Source organism: Coenobita brevimanus, chromosome 95 (genome assembly GCF_032717465.1).
Source record: "Coenobita brevimanus isolate Jiangsu-jjx chromosome 95, ASM3271746v2, whole genome shotgun sequence".
Classification (NCBI taxonomy): domain Eukaryota; kingdom Metazoa; phylum Arthropoda; class Malacostraca; order Decapoda; family Coenobitidae; genus Coenobita; species Coenobita brevimanus.
The window spans coordinates 23,952,231-23,964,307 of NC_137048.1; the positions used below are offsets into that span (position 1 = coordinate 23,952,231).

Sequence of the window (12,077 nt, forward strand, 5' to 3'; positions counted from 1 at the left end):
ATTTTAAGACTGTGTTAAACATAATTTACCGCTAAGGAAGAGGTGCTACAAAGCCACTTAAGCTGACGAGAAGACGAATCTTTGTGACGTAAGAGACTTCAAAGCACCTATCCCTCAGCGAGTTACCTTACTTGTGACGCCTTTTTATCGTCTTAAAATATTATGAAGCAAATTATGTGATTTCTAGAAATAAAGAAAGTAAGAGAAAGTATTAATGTAATTTTATGCATTAACTTTTTATCTTCTTATAATGTTATGAAGCAAATTATGTGATTTCTAGAAATAAAGAACATAAGGGAAAGTATTAGTGTAATTTTATGCATTAATAAATCGTAATGGTCCCGTGAATATATCCCCCATTCGCATAATGAAGCTCCCTAGCACCTTTTTACACCAGAGTATTTGTGTTACTTGGTACATTATTATGTTATTGCATTATCTTTATGTTATCTATTTTGTTTCTCTTTTTAGTTATTTGTTTTCCGGGGAGGGGCACTAGCCCTCCGCCAGCCCACTTGTTGACACGTAGAAAACACGTACTGGTTGGGTATAAGGTTACCATCCAGCGTATTAAATTATTTTCTGTCTTACAGGAAGTAATTTGGCTTGTCACTCAATGTAGAGTCACTCTAGAGTAGCACTACACCTAGTAAGTGTATTATGAGGTCCCCCACCGACCAATAAAGATTATTTGCGTTATTTGCGTGGAGCATATGATGATTGACAAATGAGGAAGTGAAGAAGCGTTGTGGTGTGTATGTGTATGTGATAGAAAGTGTTAGGAGAAATACACTGAGGTAGTTTGGCCCCGTGGAGAGGATAGAGAGCGATAGATTAACGAGGAAAGTGCATGTGAGTGAGGAGGAAAGGGGAGAGGAATGGGGAGACCGAGGGTGAGATGGAGGGATGGAGTGGAGATGAGAGAAGTGGGAGTGAGCTGTGGGGAGGGCAGCGAAGTGTCAGGGGACACGGCGACATGGAGGCGATTTGTTTGTGGCAATTCCTTATGGAATTGAGGTTTCTGGCTAGAGATAGACAGATGTTATATATTTTTACTATGTCCATATTACAATGGTATAAATGGCTCGAATGAAAATAAGTTGTATTATGCCAAATATACTGCTACGGAAGATATGCAAGAAACCCCCGTTAAGACACACAAGAATACAGCTTCTAGAGTGTGACAGCCGCTTTGTGTATCTGGAGCACTGCTACTGCAGCGTCACCAGCAACAGGCAAATGGAGATAGATAAATAGGAGGGGACTCTCACGTTCCATTGTTGTGATATTTACGGTACACCAGGGCTGCATTGCGCTGGCCGTAGTGTTTCTAACGAAATAAGTGTTCGAGGGCAAAAACGCGAGGGATGAATGGGTGGTTGTCACTCTCAATCCTCAGTGACGAGACTTTCATGGGTCTAGGCTACAACGGGGTGCGACCACGCGAGTTCTAAATCCACGTCATTTGAGCAATAACACTGAAATGATTAGTATATAGTATTTATTTTTAAAGCGTATATGACCCATTATACTTTGAATCATTAAGGGAAGGAGATTTGTGTTTCAACTGTGTCATTTTCAAAATTGTAGCTTTAACTGTAATCAGTAAATATTTTCTGCGGATATAAATTTTTTTGAAATTGTTCAGTGTTAAAGGAAATCGGAACCTTCTGCATAGTGCACCTAGGTAAATACAACTGCAGGATGAAACACAATATTTGGCTGAACTCTTTCACCTCGCACGGTGTATTACAATAGCATTCTTGTTCTTGCGCATAAACAAATGTCTGTCAAAGGAACAGCGACATAATGTGGTTTCACTGCTACTCCCACCACTGTAGGAACGATTTGTGGCGAGAAGGGTTGATGCAACACAGAGGTACCATTGTATACACACACACACACACACACACACACACACACACACACACACACACACACACACACACACACACACACACACACACATACACACACACACACACACACACACACACACACACACACACAATATATATATATATATATATATATATATATATATATATATATATATATATATATATATATGAAAAGAGAGGACAAATATGCCACATTCAGTGGAGTTCAGTTTGGTAGGAATAGTTTCTTGCTGTCATAGTCGATTAAGTGGCACCGGTGCCTAAATTGATAGGTATAATTGGTTGTTGTAACTGAGAGGAATAGTTTGTTGTTGTTATGGTCGATTAAGTCCCAACCAGTTGCGTCCAAATTGGTAGGTATAATTGGTTTTTGCTAGTGTCGATTTTAATCTGCTACAGAGCCAGGGGGTGATCCCGCGAGCACTTTCTCCTCATTGACGGCCCCAGGATACTATTGTATCCGTAGCAGTATCGATATATTCTCTTGTAAGACTGTGCATTTCTCCTTTTAGATATTTGTAGGGGCTATAGTGAAGATGATTCGTTTTCTCTAATGTCTTACGTAATTCTGTTTTGATAAAGCCTTGACTGATAAATTTTCTTGTGATATATCTGATTCTTGTAATAAAATTTTCCGAATTTGTACTTGCCTTTGCGACCCGTAGCAATTGAGACATGTATGCACAGTATGCTGGAACTGTAGGTTGTTTCCTGACAAGCCTGGGTATGATACATTTTCAAAATTATAATAATCTCTTTTATCATATAGTTTTGTTCATATAATTTTGTTTTCTATGTTCATATTAATTTCCCAAAAACTTGCTTGGCAGTTGTCGGTGTTTTCTTTATTTAATACTAGTGCTTTCGGATATATTTCTTTTACCCTTTCATTCGTTTCTCCATCATTGTTTAAGGTTATTAAATGGTCAGTGAATCGTCTAGTTTTGTTAAATTTCTTCGCTACTGAACATTGAACTTTTGACATTCGTTCCATCCAACTGAATTCATATCTACGGTATACATGTATAGATTTGCCATGAATGGGGCTGGGTCTGTTCCATGGGCATTCCTATGCACTGTTTGAAAACCATATTTGCACAAGTAAACAAGCAGTTTTCTACCAGGCAGTTTGTCATATTTATTATCTGATCCTCTGAGAACGTCAAGTTTTTGCCATCTCGGTTATTAACCCAGTATCCTTCGTGTTCACCTACTGCGATCAAATTCTTATTCAGTCCTTTAAAAGCAACTTGCACTGTCCATTCCATCTTCCTTTTTATATCCTCGTGTTCCAACCTTCGTGTATAACGTTGAAAGATCATATGTTGCTCCACACACACACACACACACTCTCTCTCTCTCTCTCTCTCTCTCTCTCTCTCTCTCTCGTCCTTAATATTGGATCGTGTAATGCCACCACTGTGTATTAATTTATTTATTAATTTTTATAAGCCTGCAATTCCTTAGTCAAGAAATGCACGCTTCACCATATGGAGGTATCATCTATAGCTCATTTTTAGATTTATTTACATATCTTTTGTTACGCTGATCCTGATGTAACAGTCATTGTACTGTTAGCCTGTAGACACAATGGCCTGTGTACTGGTATTCCATGTTCCTAAGTATGTCACATAAGGGGTTCATAAGTCACGCAGGGCCCCATCCTCTTTCCTGCTTTGTTACCTCCGACATCGCAAGTAGGAGGCTGCTATCCATTCATCCGTGTTAGTATGTTATTCCGCAAGATATCTCAAAAAGTTATTGATGGATATCCCTACAATTTGGGGAGTATGAGTGTATGACCCAAGGAAGAGTTGATTAAATTTTGATGGTGATCTGAGTTTCTAGTCCCAGTTCATTACTTTTTTCTTCGGTTGTCCACAAGATACCTCAAAAAGTTATCGATGGATTAGAATGAAATTTTGTGGATATGTGGGTCAGGGGCCGAGGGAAAGTTAAATTTTTTGTGATCTGTGTTGTCTGGTATTGGCGTTGACCGATGTATGCGACCTTTGAATGCTGTCTGTTAGGTTTGTTCTTGTTGTTTTAGTGGGCCCAGGTTCATTTGCAGTCTGAAATTGCCCTTCTCCAGGCTACGATCCTTGTTTCAGGGGCTGGGAGGAAGCTGAAAGACATTTGCATAACCAGGTAACAGAGCCGCCCTGTTATATCCATGCCACCGCGCCAGTACTTCCTCTCTCCAGCACCGCTCCTACTTTATTCAGTCTATATAGGAGTGTCATCAGAACTGCAACAGACCCAAGATGATATCAATATAACATCCATCTATAACAGTAATGATATATGATCCTAGTTCCAGACTTCAGGAATGCCCTCTGATACAACGGTCTTGAATTACAAATAACAGACTAGAAATAGTTTCCGTCACTTCAACAATAATTTTCCCACCATACAAGGAATATAGCACTAAATAACGTTGCCGATACTATGAGGGAAAACTCTAGCCTCATTCACTCACTGTTTATCTGTCTCTCTAGCCAGACCCCTTCATCCCCCTGGGGGGGGAGGGAGAGTGACCACTCACGTATCCCAACTTCGTCGGTCTGCCCTTCACCGACAGGCTGCCCTCACTCCATCCCACACCACTTCTCATTTATATACTATAAGTTACAAAAGTATCGGTGCATAATATGCATGGAACATCTGAGACAACAGAACGAAGGTCAACGAAATATCAGTATCCGACCTACCACAAGTTGGTAACCAAAATGCCGGGAGGTGTAGTATATCGCTAACTAGCAATAGCCTCTTGCAAACATATAGGAAATATTATGTTTGGATAAACAGACGTTGTTTATACATAATGAGAGCTTGGTAATCATCAGCAGTTGATCGACTGTTTTCGGTAGGCATCGAACACCCTGTGCGCCGGTACTTTTGTGACCCATAGTACCTCTCTTTACCACTCCTCCACCTAATTCTTTGGTCTCTCGCTGCTTTCCTGTCCTTCCACCCTAATAACATACGTTCTACTAATCTCGCATTCTTCATTCGCTCCACATGGCCAGATTATCCCACTGTGTTCCTCCTTACACTTTCCAGCACATCCACATCGCCATCACAGCGCTCTTGAACTTCATTTGTCTATCTGTCTCTGTACGTAGTTCCACACACTCCCTTCAGGTAGCTCATTTCCACAGCTCTTCCTCTTGATTTATCATTTCCAGAAAAGACCAAGCCTCTTTTCTCCACGTTGGCATGGGGATCACAATACTACCGCACAATGACTTCCTTACCGTCCTACTCACCTCCCTGCTCCTTGTCAGCGCCTTCAGTATACCTGCCATCCTCTGTCCCTTTCCGACACATTACAAGCAAGAAATATACTCCAAGACTCAGTGCTCGTAAACACTCAAAGCTGCTGATTTTGACAAGGCAGTGACTAACAAATGGTACTTCAGTATTGTAAATACTTCATTAGATCAAAAACATACCATGCCAGCCTTGAGTGGACACCCGACTATAATAGTCAGATGGACATCACAACATTCTCCATTCAGTACTGAAAAAAGTCGTCTGTATCATAAAAAATTGTTCACAAGCAACACCAGTACACATCTGCTTGCGGAAAGATTCTTTTAAAGTCACGGATCATCTAGGCATGAAAAAGGAACAGAGTTTATTCCTTCAGCAAAGAACAACTTTCAACACCTTTACTAGTACTTGCACAATCATACTGTCACACAAATTAAAAGTACCCCGAAAAGTCATTACAGCAACACTTGACATTTTACCACCACCACATGCAAGAAGAAATAAACAATAGATCCACATTTACAACATGCACTTAGCAGCCTTGACCATAACATCCTACCTGAAGCAAAACCACGTTCCTTAGACAACTCTAAAACAGATCATGAGCGACATATAGGACTAATCTAATAAGACTCCCCAGTGGATAGAGCATATACGTGCTCTCATACAAACATGAATGGATAAGTGTATAGGCGATAAATGTATACACAGTAACGGTGCATTCCGCACCCTGGAGCGTATAATTTTGTATTGTCCAACATTCATACGAAGGGTGATCAGAAAGTAATGACAGGTCGTGCTATAACATGAAAACCTTGAATGATGGGAGGTAGGGGAGCAAGGAGAGTGCAGAGTTGCCTGTCCTTACGAGTTTGAACTTGTCGCCGTATGCCTGACTTTTCTTGTTTTATTGTTGTGAGTGAATGCTTCACTCTTGTTTTTGCTCTCTGGCCAGAAACATGGATTACTCGAAAGAAGGCTGCAGGTTCTACATTTTTACGAGGTGGAAACTGGGAAAGAAGGCAACAGAGATTCGAGGGGAATTATTACAAGTTTATCCAGACACTACTCCTTCCCTGGAAACTGTTTCCCGCTAGATTCGTGCTTTCACAGCAGGAAAAACTGAATTGAAAGATGAACAACGCTCTGGACGCCCCCGGACATCCGTGACCGAAGCAACAACTGTCCGTGCACGGTCCATCACTGACGAGGATCCAACTGTAACTCTTAGGTTCTTAGCCTTGGAGCTTGATATCAGTTATGGGAGTGCATATGACATCGTGCATGAACAATTACACCTGAGGAAGAAGTGTTATCGATGGATACCCCATTTGTTGACTGATGAGCAAAAGGCTGAACGGGTGAGGATTTGTCGTGTCTGGCTTGCTGAATTTGAACCAAATGGTCCAAAACGGTTCTCAGATGTTGCTACTGGAGATGAGTGTTGGATTTCATTCTTCACAACCCGTGACAAGCAGTCAAACATGGTGTGGTTGGGCAATGAAGACCCTCGACCTCAGATTTTGAAGGAAGGATTTCGCAGCCGGAAGCGCCTTTTCACCATCTTTTTCAATTCTCAAGGACCAATATGCGTGGATGTGATGCCTGAAAAGTCCACTATCACAGCCCAATACTACACAGACCAGGTCCTTCCACAAGTCTTGGAACACAAGGCCAACACCGCACCAACCTGCCGTCGGTCTCGCCTTTTGCTGCACCACGACAATGCTGCACCCCACAAAGCTCGGCTCACTATGCAGTACCTGGAACAACAAGGTATAACTCTGCTCCCCCACCCACCCTACTTCCCTGACCTGGCTCCCTGTGACTTTTGGTTGTTTCCAAAAATTAAATCTGCCATCGCTGGGAAGCAATTTCATCGCATCCAAGACTTGGCACGGACCGTCAATTCAGAACTCTGAAGTATACCGTCTTCAGAGTACCACGCTTGCTTCATGAAGTGGAGAAAGAGAATGGAACGCTGCATAGAGGTTGGAGGGGAGTACTTTGAAGGAATGTGAGTCATAGTTTGATAGTTCTTCATGCTAATAAAAGTTTATGGACTCACTGTCATTTCTTTCTAATCACCCCTCGTACAACGGAGGCAACAAAACAACTTATCAGTTGTGCTGGTTTGAGGTCCGCCCCAGCAGTCAGTCGGATTTCTTCTCATTCGGCACATCTTTCCAATCAGAGTGGATTATGAGGTTGTCCAACAACAACAACAACTACAGCAGCGAAGGCATAAGTATTATGAGTAACGGTGACAGTGACAACGTGAAGAAAAATATTCATAGGTAACTCACGCCGACATATAAATGCAACATATGGTACTGGTACATAAATATAAGAAACATCGTAGCATCCATGACACAGGCAACAGTATTACTACTAATTTCAGCATCTTCAGTCTCTCTCTATATCCATCTCAACCGACTGCGTCTCTTCTTCATCTTGATATATCCTCCTTGTTCCGACAAAGCCTGCCGCCTCAAGTCGCAGAAAGACACAGCCTCGCTCGTTTCCTCGCCAGACGACAGGAAATTGAAAAGGCAAACTCCATCCCAAACAGGGAAATATAAGATTCACTAAAACGAGAAGACCGTAAAGGAGCCGCTTGGGCTTCAGGGTTTCACAGAATTGGATTTTCTTGGCGAGGAATCCGGGGGCGCTTGATGCAACCCATGGCCCGTGTGCTCGATGACATAGGACGCCTTCTAACACCTCTTCTTTGACGATTTAATTTGCATACTGTACCTTGCAGTAGTCTTGTGTGATGTCTTTAACCCCATTATTCTGCTGACGTATTTTATATTTTATTCACGCTGCTACCTTGATGATGATCTTCAGTTTTGGCGACATTTTTCGAACGGGAGGTGGTAGATGTAGCCCTCATTCACCTCTTCACTTCCAGAGATCTGATAAAATCTTATGCAATCGTCTGGTGATAAGCATACATATATATATATATATATATATATATATATATATATATATATATATATATATGTGTGTGTGTGTGTGTGTGTGTGTGTGTGTGTGTGTGTGTGTGTGTGTGTGTGTGTGTTTATGAAGTACATTCTCCAGCTGAAAGAATTAACCTTGATATAGACTGAACGAATAACGTAGAAGGGAATATTAACGTTTCATATTCAGAAATAAATTGAGTTGTAACTGTCGTTTAACAATACGATATGATGCTAGTCATGAAAAAGTGCTAATGAAAGGATATCGTGCCTTAGTTTTTTTTTTTTTTTTTTTTCAGTCACAGATCTCCGTGAAATAAGTTGCAAAATGAAAATCTGAGCAAGTTACTGCGAAAGAACTATAAGAAGAAAGGGGTACATGGGAGCCTCCTCGACCACGAAAATCTGGCCCCCCAAAACTGTACTTTCGTCAGCGTAGTAGAGTATCTAGCATCTCTTCCTTACCAGTTAATGTGTGCATATGTCATATCGGTACTGGGTTTTGTAAATACTTGTTTATACATTTACTGCTTGGCCTTCAGTGACAACCCTTCCCAGGGTGTTGGAACATGTACTGAAAGGAAAGAAATAAAAACAAGGAAAAAAAAAGAAACTACGTCGATGCGAGGTGATACTTTTGGTATTCTATTTATGCAGCTGCCAGGAGATTATATTCAGCCTCTAAGAGCAGCCGAGTAGTTAGCAGAAAGTCTCTTCTGACCAAAATAAAATCGTCTGTAAGTAGCAAGATTTAACTATCACTGTGTCATCGCGTTGGAAGGGTAAACATAGAGAAGAATATAAGGGCGTACCATGCAAAAATAAATCGCTGAAGATTTAGGCAGTATAAAACCTCTTTAGGCCGTGAAAATACCACCTCAAGGGCAGTAATCTCGTAGCCATAGAACTTCTAGTATATCTCCCTTATTTTTTTTTATTTTTTTTGCATATAGCTGGTTATTATCCTTGTTTACGGTGCTTTATTTACGCAAAGTATAGACGGCAACGGGGATAAAACAAAAATGACATACTAGGGCAGAGAGGGTTAAGATCCACTCGCTAGACTACTATTTACTTTTTTCAAACAGTGGTGGACGACATCCAACAAGTCGTATTACTGGCTTCCCACATCAAAGGTTTCTCATATCATTTCCCATCCACACACTGAGCTTCCCTAATCTACTCGTCCGTCCCCCTTTTTTCTCCCCTCTTCTCATAATAACCTGCCTCTTCTCTCCCCTAGTTCTCCCTTTGAACCTCTCCTCCCTCCCAACCTTCCTTCCCCTTCCTTCCACATCACTTTCCTCGCTCCCGCAACTCTTCCTTCCGTTGTCTCCGTATCTTCCTTTCCCTACCCCGCTTCTCCTTCTCTCCCCTTTCCCTTTGTCTTTCGTTTCCGCCCCATTCCCTACCTTAGCCCCCCCTCACACCTACCCTCCCTTACCTCTTACCCCTGCCTTATGCATCTCCCCTCTCATGGGTGTTTCCCCCATTCCTTTCCCTTTCTCATCTGTCTCTCCTATCCCCTTCCCTGCATCGCTTCCTTTGCCCTTCTCCTCACTTCTCCCACCTTCCCTCCTATGCTGCATACCCCCTCCTAATCTTTCTCCTTTTTTCTTTCTCCCTTACTTCTTTTCCTCCCTTATCCCTCTCCCCTCTCTCTTTCTCTTCTTCCCCTTTTCACATCCATCCCTTCCCCCTCATACATTCCCCCCTTGCTTCCTATCTCACTCACATGTATCTTTCTTCCCTCCCTTGTTTACCCTACTTATGTTCCCTTTCCTGTTCCTCCTCCATCATTCTTTCTCTGTCTTCCTTCCTATGTCCTTGTCCCTTCCCACCATGCATCTCCCCACCATGCATCTCCCCACCGCTTCTCTCCCTTGCCTCTTACCACTTCCTCGTATCTTCCTTCCTACCTCCCTCTTCCCTACTTCTTTTCCTTTCCCTGTCTCATTTCCCTGCCAGTCTTACTTTTCCCTCAGTTCCTCTCTCCGCTTCCTTCAGTTCACTGCTGTCTGGACGTGACTGCAAATTTTGCCCCTTTGAATCCGTTATCTCCCCCCCCCCCTCCCCGCACACACACATTTCTTTTTTTTTTTTTCTTTTTTTTTAGTTTATTCTTTCTGAGTCTAGACGTTTTTATTCAACTTAGGAAATACCTTTCTTACTAAAAGGGTTAACAAAAGCTTGTCTTAACCCCTATACGGAATATTACCTGTGAGCTAAATAAAAGCACCTGAAATTAGGAAGAAAATAATATCTTCGTCATCTATTATAAGATTAGGGGTTCAGCGAGTATCTAAGTTCTAAATCAGAGAATGGGGTTCAACAAGTATCTAAGGTCTAAATCAGAGAATACCAGGATCCCAAAGCGCACAGCCGTACTTATTAGTGTTATGTGCGGAATGCATGAATACCATAAACCTTGTCCCTAAGCAAGATTAGGTAGCAGCTTACCCAACTACAGACAGTCCCAACGTACTTAACATATCTGAACCTTGATTAGCGCCATGTCATTAATTCTTTATCTTCAGTCACACAACAGTAGTTTACCACACCCACGGTGTATCCCGATGACTTTCCAACCATCATTCAATCCTGCATCGTCCCTTAAATCGAGGGTGTATGGCCCGAAGCAAGGATTATAGTCCAGGCTATTACTGATATACACACACACACACACACACATATATATATATATATATATATATATATATATATATATATATATATATATATATATATATATATATATATATATTGTGTGTGTGTGTGTGTGTGTGTATAAAACACCCATTAGCCAAATTAAATCAATGTTAGGGTTTTCTGATTCACGACTGAGGCATTGGTATTAACGAGAGTGTATTTATGAAATGTTTGTGATGTTATCGGAGATTTATTTATTTATTTATTTATTTATTTATGAAATCCGTTAAATACCTGTGCCCTGCCCAGTCGTGGGATCGGACGCACACCCTTTTCAGACGACAGAAGACCTCTTTAACTACTAGGCCACCATCCCACGCTGGTGAGGTGGGGGACAAATTGGATGCTTGGTGATGTACACGAGTGAATTCATGAACTACTGCTCAGTTACCACACCGCTGGAGATTCGACACTGACATTATATTTGGCAATCGCCCTACCAACTAAACACTTGATTATCTATTACTTATCTCATGTTGTGAATGCTGTGTACTTAATATATGAAAGGCAAACAAAATGTCATTGCTGTGTAACTGCTTAGCTTAACTGTTGATGTTATATTGCAGAGGGCGATGAGTGACCAGAGGAAGGTGACGCTAAAATCCATCAGCCTGGAGTCCTCGGGTAAATACCGCTGTGAGGTGTCGGCAGATTTCCCGTCCTTCCACACCGTAAACGATGACGATGAGATGCTTGTCGTGGGTAAGTTGGGTTTACTCGTATTTGATGATCGTCACATCATCATCATCATCATCACCACCACCATTTGTAGCCCATTTCCAGCATCGACTTACAGGCAAGTATGAGAGGCTGTGAATAGAGTATCCAGTGATATGAACACATATCTTTTCACTTAATAGAAAATATATATATCTGAATTCCATCGTACAGATCGTACTACATCGAAGTTAAAGAATGAGTACACTTCATGTCAATAGTTCAGTAAGACAGGCCTACCAGAATTCAGTGTTTTGATTTACATGGTCTAAGTAAAAAAATGCAACTTGGATCTACACTGAGCCTTATGCGATATTATGACGAGAAAAAAAAACAAATACCGGTACATAACTGCATGTACCGTGTTCGAAATTAATTGAAGTAAAGGAAAAAAAAAAGAGGGAGAGGGACAAACGTTGTGATGTTCATAGGAGAGACATTTGACGCAACGAAGGTAGCCTTTAAAGCAATCTTCCTCCCTGACCGTTACCTACAAGTCACCATGAGA

At 41.4% G+C, this 12,077-nt stretch overlaps 1 protein-coding gene across 1 annotated transcript in view; it reads left to right on the forward strand.

Moving 5' to 3' along the window:
- Positions 1–12,077, forward strand: part of LOC145413257 (cell adhesion molecule 2-like) — a 201,171-nt gene that overhangs the window by 169,353 nt on the left and 19,741 nt on the right. The window contains exon 3 of the mRNA XM_080282987.1: positions 11,419–11,554. Coding sequence (XP_080139113.1) covers positions 11,419–11,554 — 136 coding nt within the window. The remainder of the gene's footprint in view (positions 1–11,418; positions 11,555–12,077) is intronic.